This window comes from Oncorhynchus clarkii, chromosome 14 (genome assembly GCF_045791955.1).
Source record: "Oncorhynchus clarkii lewisi isolate Uvic-CL-2024 chromosome 14, UVic_Ocla_1.0, whole genome shotgun sequence".
Taxonomy (NCBI): Eukaryota; Metazoa; Chordata; class Actinopteri; order Salmoniformes; family Salmonidae; genus Oncorhynchus; species Oncorhynchus clarkii.
Window position 1 is genome coordinate 7,058,229 of NC_092160.1, and position 16,302 is coordinate 7,074,530.

General features: G+C 44.1%; 3 protein-coding genes across 13 annotated transcripts in view; all 3 read right to left on the bottom strand.

Moving 5' to 3' along the window:
• Positions 1–16,302, bottom strand: part of LOC139366188 (protocadherin gamma-C5-like) — a 111,608-nt gene that overhangs the window by 36,399 nt on the left and 58,907 nt on the right. Inside the window, exon 1 of one of the 11 annotated variants that reach the window (XM_071103379.1) lies at positions 300–2,933. The exons of the other annotated variants lie outside the window; for them this stretch is intronic. Coding sequence (XP_070959480.1) covers positions 300–2,750 — 2,451 coding nt within the window. The 5' untranslated portion in view covers positions 2,751–2,933. Of the gene's footprint in view, positions 1–299; positions 2,934–16,302 lie in introns of those variants that run through there. 11 annotated transcript variants of the gene reach the window in all.
• LOC139365753 (protocadherin gamma-C5-like) lies at positions 5,590–8,278 on the bottom strand. The gene has a single exon (XM_071102837.1). The coding sequence runs from the start codon at positions 8,062–8,064 to the stop codon at positions 5,590–5,592; it is 2,475 nt and encodes an 824-aa protein (XP_070958938.1). The 5' UTR covers positions 8,065–8,278.
• LOC139365937 (protocadherin gamma-C5-like) lies at positions 12,332–14,951 on the bottom strand. The gene has a single exon (XM_071102995.1). It carries the CDS (start codon positions 14,823–14,825, stop codon positions 12,351–12,353), a length of 2,475 nt encoding a protein of 824 aa, XP_070959096.1. The 5' UTR covers positions 14,826–14,951; the 3' UTR covers positions 12,332–12,350.

Below are 16,302 nucleotides of genomic sequence, written 5' to 3' on the forward strand. Positions count from 1 at the left end.
AGCCAATTACTGTCAAGATATAATTCGTATAAATCAGAAAGACCAGAACCAAATATCACGGGAAAGGCAAACTTCGACTTATGAAATAGAAAACTTTTCATGGTTGGATAGCACAGATATCCAATTTAAATTACAATACTGTGGCTTCAGTAAAGATATCCTAGTTTTCTAATTCCTAATTATAAGGCTGAAAGCCTATCCGTCACAAATTAACAAGCATCACAGAGCAGAATACAAAAAATAGGTTGTTATCAATATCCAAGTGTCACAATTAAACTATAAGTCACTACAGCGCTCACCTGCTGGCTCTCAAAGGTCCAGGCGCTGTCGGGTAAAGACGCGTCTAGGACGTTGATCATCTCCTTAAAGTCAGTGGTGCTGCTGGGCTTAACGAAGGTGAAATCACTGAACTCTGACATGGGAGAGAGACATGACCTGAAGGACTGACTCTGAGACAACATGTCCCCTCCTAGGACCTCCACGTACTTAATCGGTCCGTCAGTGTTGAGCTGAATCTGCAGGTTTCTGTTGGGGTTCTTGTAGCCGTCCAAGTCGTCCCGTCTCATGCAGCAACTACCGCTGCTCCTGCTGTTTCTAACGCACTTGACTGCTAAGATGACAAAAGTCACCAGAGACAGCACGGACACCGAGGCCAGAGAGAGAATCAAATACAGGGTGATTTTCCCGCTTTTCTTACTAGGCTCTGGCGCTTTCTGCCGAAGGTCCGAGATGAGTTCGTGGAGCCCGTCCTCTACCTGTATGGTCAATGTGACCGTGGCAGACTGGACCGGCTCCCCGTCATCTTGTATCTCTATAAGCAGCCTCTGAGAGGAGTCGTCCTGTTCGGACACAGCGCGTTTAGTCCTCACCTCTCCTGTGTAAAGATTGACACTGAACAGAGACGTGTCTGTGGCCTCAGCCAGCTTATACGAGACCCAGGCGTTATGGCCCGAGTCTGCGTCCACGGCCGTTACCTTAGTAACGAGGTGGCCTGCTTTAGCGGAGCGGGGCATCTTCTGGTGAGAGAGCGAGCCCAGGGCAGCGGAGGGGTAAATAACAGCGGGGGCGTTGTCGTTCTGGTCCAGGATAAAAACATGGACAGTGACGTTGCTGCTCAGAGAGGGAGAGCCGTGGTCCTTTGCCTGCACCAGAATCTGAAACACCTTTAGTTTCTCATAGTCAAACGAGTGCATACTGTAGATACTGCCGTTATCAGTGTTCATGTACACATAGGAAGACACAGAAACGTCCTGAGCTTTGGAGTCTAGGATGGAGTAGGAGATCTTGGCATTATCTCCGAAATCCAGGTCAGATGCAGATACTGAGGATAGCATGGATCCTGGTAGTCCATTCTCTTTTAAATATACATTATAGAAGGGCTGAGAGAATTTAGGGGGGTTGTCGTTGACATCAATGATAGTGACTGGTATAGTTTTCTTGGTAGTCAGGGGAGGGGAGCCCGAATCAGTGGCTGTTATCTCAATATTATACTCTGAGAAACTCTCTCTGTCTAAAACATCACTTGTGACCAGTGCGTAATTATTAGAATAGGACGGTTTCAGACTAAAAGGATAACCTCGTGGGAGCTGTAACGTCACTTTACCGTTATTACCGGAGTCAAGGTCCCGGGCACTGATCAAAGCTACTACCGTGCCACTGGGCGCGTTCTCGCGCACCGGGTTTGGTTGGGAAGTGAGGACAATTTCAGGCGAATTGTCGTTAACGTCTATTACCTCTACCTGCACGCGACAGTGTCCTTCCATTTCAGGAGTGCCTTCATCTCTCGCCGTGATGTCAATGTCATATGTTGTAGCTCTTTCGAAATCTAAATCCCCCTTCAAAAAAATATCCCCTGTGTCTGGATCCATATTAAATGTAGAAAGCACAGACTCAGGGGTGCGCTCACCAAACGAATAGTTTATCTCCCCATTTTGACCCTCGTCAATATCTGTCGCTTTAAGTTTATTCATAAATGTCCCTTTTGCACTATTTTCGTGGATAGAAACTTTGTACACAGACTTTTCAAATACTGGAAAATTATCGTTTACGTCAAGCACAGTAATAGTTATCTCTGCCGTCCCGGATCTGACAGGATTGCCTCCATCTAAAGCTGTTAACAGCAGCTTATGGACAGATTTTTTCTCTCGGTCTAAGGGCTTCTCTAAAACTAGTTCTGGTATTTTCTTTCCATTACCAAGCTCCTTTACCTTCAACGTAAAACACTCATCTTTACTAATAGTATAGGATTTAAGGGAATTACTGCCCACGTCAGGGTCCTCTGCACTCTCCAAAGGAAAACGTGCGCCCGCAACTGTCGATTCTGCTATTTTCAATGTGAGCTCCTTTGTAAGAAAACTAGGCGAATTGTCATTTATGTCTCGTATTTCCACCTCAATTCGGTGCAACTGTAAGGGGTTTTCAATGACAACCTGCAGAGGTAAAACGCAGCTGGCGCTTTGTCCGCATAAGGTCTCTCTGTCTATTCTCTCATTGACGACCAGCTCGCCCTTCCCCGCATCCACATTGAAATACTGCTTACCAGCCTCAGAAGCGACACGCAGCTTACGGTCAAAAAAATCAGATAGTCCCAAACCCAGATCTTTGGCTAGATTTCCTACCACAGAGCCCTGTTTCAGTTCCTCCGAGATGGTGTAGCGAGTCTGTCCGTCTATTGTACTCCACAAGAGAAAGAAATTATGCCACCAAAGAGCCAGCCATCTCCAGTCTCTGTATCCCATTCTCTTTGTCATCCCTGATCCGTTATAATGCAATTCCAAAAATACTGTCCAGACCGAAGAGATTTATATCAAAATGCATCTCCAGAACGCATATTCCATTTAGCATGTTTCTAAAGTTTGGATATCGGAAAGGATACTGTGTTTAAATTACATTATATATTCGTCTGTGTGAACGCCTCCCTCTCTCTCCTCCAGCTCGGAGTATTGTGAGGGTTACGATGCTGAGGTTGGGGGGAGGGAGTAGATCTCTTTGTACAGTTCTGCACACTATTGGTGCACAGTCTGCATGTAACATCCAATGAGGGGCCAACAGAACAGTCTTCTTTCTTAAAGCCACAGTAGCTAGGCCTATAGGCACGGTGACACAGCACACAGAGAGAGAGAGAGAGAGAGAGAGAGAGAGAGAGAGAGAGAGAGAGAGCGAGAGACAGAGAGAGAGAGAGAGAGAGAGAGAGAGAGAGAGAGAGAGAGAGATGATAAAATGACTATTTTCGATTACACAACAATAATAATGTGAAATATATTATGGACATGGCAGCCGATAGCCAACAGATAGGACTGCGTGAAAGTGTAAACAATGATCAGAAATAGAATCTCCCATTACGCACAGGTATCATCCAAAACACTGCTATTCTCAAAGAGCCCACTGGGAGGACACACCTGTTTTCCCTATTATACATTAAATATTGATTGAGCTGCAATCTATTTGAAAATCTTACAGGCCTGGTCAAAAGAAGGGCACTGTATAGGGCATAGGGTGCCAATTTGGGACGCAGCATCTGTCTACAATAGGACCACAAGAAACACAGTTGATTCCGCGGTAGTGTCGCTGTCCACGGTGCTGAAACTCTCAGGCCTATGGCCAAATAGAAACAGAATCACGGAAATCACCCAATCCAGTAATAATATATATTACACTGTATCTGTGACTGTGGATTACAACCAACAGAGCAAAATCATTCATATGATATTTTGACATCATTCAAGTATTGGCAATATGTCCACTGCTGAAATGATTCCAAGATCATTTGGTAACACCTCATTTTAAGGGTTCCTTATTACATTGTAGTTACATGTGTAACTACACTGTAACAAGTACTGTAGTTAACTGTAACAACTCAGGGTTAGTGTAATAACAACATGTAACTGGTAGTAATTGCATGTGTAATTACAAAGGTGTAACAATGAATGCTTGTTACCATGCTTGCCCATTATTGTGCAATATTGAAAATATATCTCCACCCAACGTTATTTCTAGCACTTGCCACCAAAATAAAGTGTTCCATCTGGGTTAACTTGGTCATCCCAGCTGAGGAATAAGACACTGTTCCAAAACACATGTAATGTTTGCTTAAGTGCCACGCAATTGCTTGTTGTTACACTGGATCTAGCTAGTTAAAAGGAAGTGTATATTGAGGGGTACTTACTTTTAACTAATGTGTATTTATACAGTTCATTACCCATCCCGAAAACCTGGCCCTCATTTTAAAGCTTCTGGGCGTTTCACTTCCTTTCTGTACCTTATTGGGAAATTAAGTGAAATGTCCTGAAGCTTTAAAATGAGGGCCAGGTTGTCAGAATGGGTAATGTACTGTATAAGTACACATTCATTACAAATAAGTACTCCTCGCGACACACTTTGTTTTAATGAGCTAAATCTAGTGTAACAACGTGTAATTACATTGCACTTAGGCAAACAATGCATGCACTATGCTTTGACAAAGTGCATTTTTCCAAATCTGGGATTCCACCCATATTAGATTCCCAGTCAGTGAGGTTGACCTACTGATCTGTTTTTACCTGCTCAACCGAGTCAACCCAGATGCTTCACTTGATTTTGGGAGCAAGCACAAGCAACAACCCAGAGAGAGAACGTTTGAACAGTGCACATTCAAGGGTAAGTAATGAGAGCCCATTGAGCACAGGCTATAATGCCTCAGGCGCCCAGTGCATCCACGAGGGATCACAACCTTGGTGACAGTTGTAACTGTCTGCAGCTGAGAAGAAGCAAAACACAAAGTCGGTGAATTTAGTGGAAACCTGCCCGTTTGTAACAAGCATGGTAACAAGCACTCATTGTTTCACCTCTGTAATAGCATACCGCAATTACTGCCAGTTACATGTTGTTATTACACTGTGACTATGCGATGTTACAGTTCACGACAATCCTTGTTAGTTGTAAACTACACATGTTACTACACTGTACTTAGGACCCCGTAAAATGAAGCGTTACGATCATTTTTTATGAATCTGAATGGAAGCACTGTTGCATCATTTTGTTGAATGCTGAAATCATTTTAACCTAAGGTTGCAAAATTCCAGTACATTTCCCAAAATTCCCTGGTTTTCCAGAAATCCCAGTTGGAAGATTGCCGGAATTAAGAGGGAATACGCAGGGAATCTGAGAATCATTCAACCAGGATCTTTTTGGAAGACAATGGGGAAAATTACCATTATTTTGCAACCCTATTTCAATATGACAAAATACTGCTTGAATTATAAATTGCACTTCAACGTCAGTTGCATATCATTAATCGCTAGCCTATTTATTTACAGGCTATAGTATGTCACATACTGAGTCTTAACATTAACTTGCAGTAATATTCCTATGTCATAATGCATCAATGAAAAATACTGCCAAAAGGACAAGTTTCCATTCGTTGAATGTTGAAGCCCAAAACACGCATCCCACTGGGCACAGACATACAATTCAACGTCTAATCCACGTTGGTTCAACATAATTTCATTGAAATGACGTGGAATCGACGTTGATTCAAGCAGTGTGTTCCAAGCAGGATGTTTGGTAGGCCTGTATGTTGATACTCTACACCACAGAACAGTCCACAGTAAATTATAGACCGACGTCACTTCTCACCTGCTGGCTCTCAAAGGTCCAGGCGCTGTCGGGTAAAGACGCGTCTAGGACGTTGATCATCTCCTTAAAGTCAGTGGTGCTGCTGGGCTTAACGAAGGTGAAATCACTGAACTCTGACATGGGAGAGAGACAGGACCTGAAGGACTGACTCTGAGACAACATGTCCCCTCCTAGGACCTCCACGTACTTAATCGGCCCGTCAGTGTTGAGCTGAATCTGCAGGTTTCTGTTGGGGTTCTTGTAGCTGTCCAAGTCGTCCCGTCTCATGCAGCAACTACCGCTGCTCCTGCTGTTTCTAACGCACTTGACTGCTAAGATGATGAAGGTCACCATAGACAGCACGGACACCGAGGCCAGAGAGAGAATCAAATACAGGGTGATTCTCGGGTTTTTCTTGTTAGCCTCTGGCGCTTTCTGCCGGAGGTCCAAGATGGGTTCGTGGAGCCCGTCCTCTACCAGTATGGCCAAAGTGACCGTGGTGGACTGGACCGGCTCCCCGTCATCTTGTATCTCTATAAGCAGCCTCTGAGAGGAGTCGTCCTGCTCGGACACAGCGCGTTTAGTCCTCACCTCCCCTGTGTAAAGATTGACACTGAACAGAGACGTGTCTGTGGCCTCCACCAGTTTATATGAGATCCAGGCGTTATGGCCCGAGTCTGCGTCCACAGCCGTTACCTTAGTAACCAGGTGGCCTGCTTTAGCGGAGCGGGGCATGTTCTGGTGAGAGAGCGATCCCAGGGCAGCGGAGGGGTAAATAACAGCGGGGGCATTGTCATTCTGGTCCAGGATAAAAACATGGACAGTGACGTTGCTGCTCAGAGAGGGAGAGCCGTGGTCCTTGGCCTGCACCAGAATCTGAAACACCTTCAGTTTCTCATGGTCGTATGAGTGCATGCTGTAGATGCTGCCGTTGTCAGAGTTTATGTACACATAGGAGGATACAGACACATCCTGCACTTTGGAGTCTAAGATGGAGTAGGAAATCTTGGCATTATCCCCGAAATCCAGGTCAGATGTAGATACTGAGGAGAGCATTGAGCCTGGTGGTCCATTCTCTTTTAAATAGACATTATATGAGGACTGGCTGAATTTAGGGGGGTTGTCGTTGACATCAATGATGCTGACTGGTATAGTTTTCTTGGTAGTCAGGGGAGGGGAACCTGAATCAGTGGCTGTTATCTCAATATTATACTCTGAGAAACTCTCTCTGTCTAAAACACCACTGGTGACCAGTGCATAATTATCAGAAAATGACGGTTTCAAACTGAAAGGATGTCCTTTTGTAAGTTGTAACGTTACTTTACCGTTATTCCCGGAGTCTAGGTCACGGGCACTGATCAAAGCCACTACCGTGCCACTCGGTGCGTCCTCGCGCACTGGACTAGGTTTGGAGGTGAGGACAATTTCGGGAGCATTGTCATTAACGTCTGTTACTTCGACCTGTACCCGACAGTGTCCCTCCATTTCTGGGATGCCTTTATCTACTGCAGTAATGTCTATACGATAATAAGCTGCACTCTCATAATCTAATTCCCCTTTTAGAAACATTTCCCCCGTTACTGCATCAATATCAAACACAGATAACACTGACTCTAGTGTATGCTCGCCGAATGAATATTCTATCTCCCCGTTGACACCCTCGTCTGAGTCAGTAGCCTCAAGCTTAATCAAGGAAGTGCCCTTTTCGCTATTTTCATTAACCCTTACATTATATACAGCTTTCTGAAATACGGGATTATTGTCATTATTATCAAGGACAGTGACCGTGATCTGTGAAGTTCCAGACCTAGCCGGAGTGCCTCCATCTAGAGCCGTCAATAATAGCTCATGGACAGCTTTTTTCTCTCTGTCCAGTGGCTTCTCTAACACTAGCTCTGGGATTTTTCGTCCTCCTTCAATGTCTTTAACTTTTACACTGAAACATTCGTCTTTACTAAGAATGTAGGATTTAAGTGAATTGCTTCCCACGTCGGGGTCCTCTGCACTTTTCAACGGAAAACGCGCGCCTACAGCTGTCAATTCAGCCATTTTCAGAACACGATCTTTTGTTAAGAAATTAGGAGAATTGTCATTTATGTCTCGTATTTCCACCTCAATACGGTGCAACTGTAACGGGTTCTCAATGACAACCTGCAGAGGTAAAACGCAGCTGGCACTTGGTCCGCATAACGTCTCTCTGTCTATTCTCTCATTGACGACCAGCTCGCCCTTCCCCGCATCCACATTGAAATACTGCTTGCCAGCCTCAGAGGCGACATACAGTTTACGGTCAAAAATCTCAGAGAGTCCCAAACCCAGATCTTTGGCTAGATTTCCTACCACAGAGCCCTGTTTCAGTTCCTCCGGGATGGTGTAGCGAGTCTGTCCGTCTATTGTAGTCCATAAGAGAATGAAATGACGCCACCAAAGAGCCAACCATCTCCAGTTTCGGTATCCCATTCTCTTTGTCATCCCTGATCCGTTACAACACAATTCCGTTTGAAATGTTGTCCATAAAAAAGAGCTTCATACCAAAATACATCTCCAGAATGTATATTCCATTTAGCATTTTCGATTAATTTTGTACAGCAGAAAGTATGTTGTTTTTAGATTCTAGTGTGTCTCCGTGAATGTGAGCGCATCCCTCTCTCTCCTCCAGCTCGGAGTATTCTAAGGGTTACGGTGCTGAGGCTGGGGGGAGGGAGTAGATCTCTTTGTACAGTTCTGCATGCTATTGGTGCACAGAGCACATATCTACCATCCAATAACAGACCAACAGAACAGACTCCTTAAAGCCACAGCAGCCTGCCCCTATAAGCACTCTATCTCTCACACAAAACACACAGGGAGAGGGGAGAATGTACCTGTATTTTCCCATACTGTCTATTTTGATGTGAAAATATATTAACGGCAGCCAGAAGTATAGAGAATTATGCGTAAACGAGGATAAAAAAATATATAAGCCCATTCTTCCATTGCACATAGACATTCTAACATTCAAAACATTTCAATTCTAATAGAGCCCCGTGGATCGAGACACTATTTATTTATGCATTTATACATGTTTTGCTTCACATAAAATATTGAATGAGCTTCAATTAGTCTGAAATATATATATATATATATATATATATATACAGTGGGGCAAAAAAAGTATTTAGTCAGCCACCAATTGTGTAAGTTCTCCCACTTAAAAGGATGAGAGAGGCCTGTAATTTTCATCATAGGTACACTTCAACTATGACAGACAAAATGAGAAAAGAAATCCAGAAAATTACATTGTAGGATTTTTTTATGAATTTATTCGCAAATTATGGTGGAAAATAAGTATTTGGTCACCTACAAAGCAAGATTTCTGGCTCTCACAGACCTGTAACTTCTTCTTTAAGAGGCTCCTCTGTCCTCCACTCGTTACCTGTATTAATGGCACCTGTTTGAATTTGTTATCAGTATAAAAGACACTTGTCCAAAACCTCAAACAGTCACACCTCAAACTCCGCTATGGCCAAGACCAAAGAGCTGTCAAAGGACACCAGAAACAAAATTGTAGACCTGCACCAGGCTGGGAAGACTGAATCTGCAATAGGTAAGCAGCTTGGTTTGAAGAAATCAACTGTGGGAGCAATTATTAGGAAATGGAAGACATACAAGACCACTGATAATCTCCCTCGATCTGGGGCGAGAACAAGAACAGTGTACAAAAATCCCAGAACCACACGGGGGGACCAAAGTAACAAAGCCTACCATCAGTAACACACTACACCGCCAGGGACTCAAATCCTGCAGTGCCAGACGTGTCCCCCTGCTTAGGCCAGTACATGTCCCATCTGAAGTTTGCTAGAGAGCATTTGGATGATTCAGAAGAAGATTGGGAGAACGTCATATGGTCAGATGAAACCAAAATATAACTTTTTGGTACACTCGTCATGTTTGGAGGACAAAGAATGCTGAGTTGCATCCAAAGAACACCATACCTACTGTGAATCATGGGGGTGGAAACATCATGCTTTGGGGCTGTTTTTCTGCAAAGGGACCAGGACGACTGATCCGTGTAAAGGAAATGAATGGGGCAATGTATCGTGAGATTTTGAGTGCAAACCTCTTTCCATCAGCAAGGGCATTGAAGATGAAACGTGGCTGGGTCTTTCAGCATGACAATGATCCCAAACACACCGCCCGGGCAACAAAGGAGTGGCGTCGTGAAAAGCATTTCAAGGTCCTGGAGTGGCCTAGCCAGTCTCCAGATCTCAACCCCATAGAAAATATTTGGAGGGAGTTGAAAGTCTGTGTTGCCCAGCAACAGCCCCAAAACATCACTGCTCTAGAGGAGATCTGCATGGAGGAATGGGCCAAAATACCAGAAACAGTGTGTGAAAACCTTGTGAATGACCTCTGTCATTACCAACAAAGGGTATATAACAAAGTATTGAGATAAACTTTTGTTATTGACCAAATACTTATATTCCACCATAATTTGCAAATAAATTAATAAAAAATCCTACAATGTGATTTTCTGGATTTTTTTCCCTAATTTTGTCTGTCATAGTTGAAGTGTACCTTTGATGAAAATTACAGGCCTCTCTCATCTTTTTAAGTGGGAGAACTTGCACAATTGGTGGCTGACTAAATACTTTTTTGCCCCACTGTATACACAGTCCCAGCCAAAAGTCGACACACCTATTCATTCAAGGGTTTTCCTTTATTTTTAAAAACTTTTTTCTACGTTGTATAATAAAAGTGTTAAACAAATCAAAATATATTTGACATTTTAGATTCTTCAAAGTAGCCACGCCTTTGCCTTGATGACAGCTTTGCACCCTCTTGCCATTCTCTGAGCCAGCTTCATGAGGAATGCTTTTCCAACAGTCTTGAAGGAGTTCCCACATATGCTGAGCACTTGTTGGCTGCTTTTCCTTCACTCTGTAGTCCAACTCATCCCAAACCATTTCAATTGGGTTGAGGTCGGATGATTGTGGAGGCCAGGTCATCTGATGCAGCACTCCATCACTCTCCTTGGTCAAATAGCCCTTACACAGCCTGGAGGTGTGTTTTGGGTCATTGACCTGTTTAAAAATAAATGATAGTCCCACTTGCGCAAAACAGATGGGATGGTGTATCGCTGCAGAATGCTGTGGTAGCCCTGCTGGTTAAGTGTGCCTTGAATTCTAAATAAATCACTGACAGTGTCATCAGAAAAACATCCCCAAACCATCACAGCTCCTCCTCCATGCTTCACGGTGGGAACCACACATCCGTTCACCTACCCCCCCCCCCCCCCCCCACTCGGGAGGCCCCTCGTTCACCTACTCTGGGTCTCACAAAGACATGGTGGTTGGAACCAAAAATCTAAAATTTGGACTCATCAGACCAAAGGACAGATTTCCACCGTTCTAATGTTCATTGCTCTTGTTTCTTTGCCCAAGCAAGTCTCTTCTTCTTATTGGTGTCCTTTAGTAGTGGTTTCTTTGCAGCAATTCGACTATGAAGGCCTGATTCATGCAGTCTCTTCCGAACAGTTGATGTTGAGATATCTGTTACTCGAACTCTGTGAAGCATTTATTTCAGCTGCAATCTGAGGTGCAGTTAACTCTAATTAATGTGTCCTCTGCAGCAGAGGATACCTGCAGCAGAGGATACCTGCTGCAGAGTGGCGGTCCTCATAAGAGCCAGTTTCATCATAGCGCTTGATGGTTTTTGCTACAGCACTTGAAGAAACTTTCAACATTCTTGACATTTTCCGGATTGACTGACGTTCATGTCTTAATGTAATAATGGACTGTCATTTATCTTTGCGTATTTCAGTGGTTCTTGCCATAATAGGGACTATTGTATACCTCCCCAAAACACAACTGATTGGCTCAAACACATTAAGTAAGAAGGAAAGAAATTCCACAAATTAACTTTTAACAAGATACACCTGTTAATTTAAATGCATTCCAGGTGACTCATGAAGCTGGTTGAGAGAATGCCAAGCGCGTGCAAAGTTGTCATCAAGGCAAAGGGTGGCTACTTTGAATAAATCTAAAATCTAAAACAGATTTTGACTTGTTTAACACTTTTTTGGTTACTACATGATTCCATATGTGTTTTTTCATAGTTTTGATGTCTTTGCTATTATTCTACAATATAGAAAATAGTAAAAATAAAGACAAAGCCTTGAGTAGATATGTCCAAACCTTTGACTGGTACTGTGCATATATATTATATCAAATGCTGTCTGTCATCGCGCACACAAAACCACACAGTTGATTCAGAGTGTTGTTGTCAATGGTGCTAAAACCCTCAGGCGTCCACTAGCCAGTCAGATAGTCACAGAATCACGCAAAAAGACCCACTACAGTAACAACAGAGATTACAAGGTCTCTGAGGATTACAACCAACAGGTTAAAATACCTCACAGAATATTTTTGAAATCATTCAAACCGCATGAGTATGGGTTTTAGTAATTACCAGTAGCCTATGTTGAATGATACATGATTACAAGATAATATGATTTGTACTGATTTGTACATTGCACCATTTTGATGAATACTGACAATTCTTTATTTTAAATTGAATAAATAACCTATTGCTTAAATGATAACAACTGAATACAAACGTCAGTGGCACATTTATTCACAGATTGGAGTCTGTTAAATACCGAGTCATGAAAATACTGCCAAAACATCTAGCTTTGATTTGTTTAATGTTACAACACAAAACTGTATGTTGACGTCATAAAACAGCCTACATTCGATAATCTTAATCATCACAATAAATCATACGTCACTTCTCACCTGCTGGCTCTCAAAGGTCCAGGCGCTGTCGGGTAAAGACGCGTCTAGAACGTTGATCATCTCCTTAAAGTCGGTGGTGCTGCTGGGCTTAACGAAGGTGAAATCACTGAACTCTGACATGGGAGAGAGACATGACCTGAAGGACTGACTCTGAGACAACATGTCCCCTCCTAGGACCTCCACGTACTTAATCGGCCCGTCAGTGTTGAGCTGAATCTGCAGGTTTCTGTTGGGGTTCTTGTAGCCGTCCAAGTCGTCCCGTCTCATGCAGCAACTACCGCTGCTCCTGCTGTTTCTAACGCACTTGACTGCTAAGATGACAAAAGTCACCAGCGACAGCACGGACACCGAGGCCAGAGAGAGAATCAAATACAGGGTGATTCTCCCGCTTTTCTTACTGGGTTCTGGAGTTTTCTGCCGGAGATCCAAGATGGGTTCGTGGAGCCCGTCCTCTACCAGTATGGTCAGTGTGACCGTGGCGGACTGGACCGGCACCCCGTCATCCTGTATCTCTATAAGCAGCCTCTGAGAGGAGTCGTCCTGCTCGGACACAGCGCGTTTAGTCCTCACCTCCCCCGTGTAAAGATTGACACTGAACAGAGACGCGTCTGTGGCCTCCACCAGTTTATATGAGATCCAGGCGTTATGGCCCGAGTCTGCGTCCACAGCCGTTACCTTAGTAACCAGGTGGCCTGCTTTAGCGGAGCGGGGCATCTTCTGGTGAGAGAGCGAGCCCAGGGCAGCGGAGGGGTAAATAACAGCGGGGGCGTTGTCGTTCTGGTCCAGGATAAAAACGTGGACAGTGGCGTTGCTGCTCAGAGAGGGAGAGCCGTGGTCCTTGGCCTGCACCAGAATCTGAAACACCTTTAGTTTCTCATAGTCATATGAGTGCATGCTGTAGATGCTGCCGTTGTCAGAGTTCATGTACACATAGGAGGATACAGAGACGTCCTGCACTTTGGAGTCTAAGATGGAGAAGGAGGTTTTTGCGTTGTCCCCCAGGTCTGAATCCGTGGCGGAGACTGAACACAGTAGTTTCCCTGGTGCGTAATTCTCTTTGACGTACACTGTGTACGAGGGCTGAGAGAATAGCGGTGGATTGTCATTCACATCCAACACGTCAACAACGATTGTTTTCTTGCTGGATAAAGGGGGTTTCCCTGAATCACTGGCACTGATATCTATACTATACTGAGAGTAACGCTCGCGGTCAAGAGGAGCATTAGTTACCAGGGTGTAATGCTTGGATACCGACGGGTTCAACTTGAACGGAGACTTTGGTGACACGCTTAACCGCACCTTCCCATTGTCCCCGGAGTCGGAGTCTTTGGCGCCTATCAAAGCTATCACGGTTCCGATAGGCGAATCTTCTGGAACAGGTGTCGTTAGAGACGTCACAATTATCTCTGGGATGTTGTCATTGACGTCAATCATTTTAAATTCAACATCACAATGTCCGTCCATCTCCGGGTTGCCTTTATCTTTAGCGACTATGTCAAATTTATATAAGCTCGTCTGCTCATAGTTGAGTTGTCTTTTTATTACAATCACTCCTGTCGAAGAATCTATATCAAACAATGCAGTCACTGAGTCTGGCGTCTGTTCTCCAAATACATACTCTATCTCCCCATTTAATCCCTCGTCCGGGTCTGTCGCTTTTACTCGTAAAATCTGAGTGCCAGGTGCAGCATTTTCGTTAACATTAGCCTCATAAAGTTGTCTCTCAAACTGCGGTGCGTTATCATTAATATCAAGTACCATGATACTAATCTCAGAGGTTCCTGAACGCACTGGATCACCCCCATCTACAGCGGTGAGAATAAGCTTATGAACAGGTTGCTTCTCCCGGTCGAGAGACCTTTCAAGGACCAGTTCTGGATTTTTGCTACCATCCTTGTGATTTTTGACATTCAATTTGAAATGGTCGTTTTTGTTAATGCTGTATGAGCGTATAGTGTTCGCAGCGACATCGGGATCCAGTGCGCTTTCGAGTGGAAATCTTGCTCCTGGGTTTATTGACTCTGCAATCTTTAATACTTTTTCTTTGGTGAGAAAGCTGGGAGAATTATCATTGATATCCTGTATTTCAATATCAACTCGGTGAAGCTGCAAGGGCTTTTCAATCACTACCTCCAAAGGCAAAATACACGGAACTCTTTGTCCACACAGTTCTTCTCTGTCTATCCTTTCACTGACGACCAGCTCTCCTTTCCCCAGATCCACACTGAAATACTGCTTACCAGCTTCCGAGGTTATTCGTAATTTACGACGATAAATCTCAGATAGTCCCAAAACCAGATCTTTGGCTAGATTTCCTACCACAGAGCCCTGTTTCAGTTCCTCCGGGATGGTGTATCGAGTCTGTCCGTCTATTGTAGTCCACAAGAGAAAGAAATGATGCCACCATAGCAGAACCTGCCACACGGGCAGTCTATTCCACATTGTTCCACGACACATCAAAACGAATATATTATTTCACCCAAAATTCGCCCTTTCGCAGGAGTGGTGATACTCAATCTGTAATCGAATGTCAACGTCGCTCATATTTTACAGTGATGGAGACGCTTTGTGTCTCGGCACATCCCTCTTTCTCCTCCAGCTCTGAGCATCGTAAGGGTTACGGTGCTGAGGCTGAGGCTGGGGGGAGGGAGTAGATCTCTTTGTACAGTTCGGCATGCTATTGGTGCACAGCGCCTAACACAAGCTACCAATCAGGATTTACCTGTCATTTAAAGCTGTACAGTGAAAATACGAGCTCTTGGGGAACATATGAAGCACCATAACAATTCAACATGAGAGAAAAACAGTACTTCATTTAATGTGTAATACTATGAGTACTGCTACTATACTATTCATATCACTTAGTATTAGTAGCCTTTCAGACACCCATCTATACCCCACAATACATGCCACCAGGGGTCTCGTCAGAGTCCCCAAGTCCAAAACGAATTCACGGCAACGCACAGATTTATACAGAGCCACGATCACATGGAACTCCCTTCCATCTCCGATTCCTCTAGCAAACAGCAAAATTACCTTTTAAAAACGGATTAAGCAACAACTCATGGAACCGCGGGGACTGTAAGGACAAACACACAACAGACACACAACACAACATTATTCTCGAAGTATTCTATATCCATTCCCACCGTTTCAATTCTTCCTGATATCTGTGTGGGTGACAAAGGCTCTCCGTTGCCGTCCTGTGGTAAAAGAAAGCAAGCGCAGCAGGAGTATGTCGTCAAAGCAACCCACGTGGCTCAGAATAATAATACATCGCACACCCAGTTTAAAAAATACCCGTATGGAGGTCTGGAGAGTAAAGGAAAAGGGTTGCTCTGATGACATGCTCCTCTCTCTCTCTATCTCTCTCTCACACAGACCCTGGGACCCAGGAACTGGTAAATAATATCTGATATGTTAGTTTTGTTAGACCCTGGGACCCTGGAACTCACTCACTCCACTGTAATATGTCCATGACATGAACTAATTACCTGAGAGCTGAATCGAGATGACATATATAAATAAACTCGATACCATTTTCCATTATACACAATCACAAGCTGTAACCTACATCATATCCCAATACTACAACGAATATGAAGACAATAATGCATCAGCTTTGCTATTGGTTAATAAAGGTGAAAGAATAAATAAAATCCGTGCTCGTCAAGGCGACGGATGTAGATGGGGAGAGGGGGGGTGGGCACGCTGCCACTGAGCTCTAGAGCGTGTTTCAGAACCACGCGGGTGGACAGCGCCACACAGGCAGCCAGCTCGTGCTGCTGCATACTGGTGGAATGAGCGGCGACCGCGTGGTGGCTGCTAAACAAGAACTCACATCTCTATCTCTCTCTCTCTCGTTTTATTTATTACAGTCAACTCTACCAGATGCATCAGCCCACATATCAAACCTCATCCACAAACAAAATGT

Coding starts and splice junctions, on each gene's coding strand:
- LOC139365937 (XM_071102995.1), bottom strand. CDS start 14,825: ATGTGTCGTGGAACAATGTGGAATAGACTGCCCGTGTGGCAGGTTCTG.
- LOC139365753 (XM_071102837.1), bottom strand. CDS start 8,064: ATGACAAAGAGAATGGGATACCGAAACTGGAGATGGTTGGCTCTTTGG.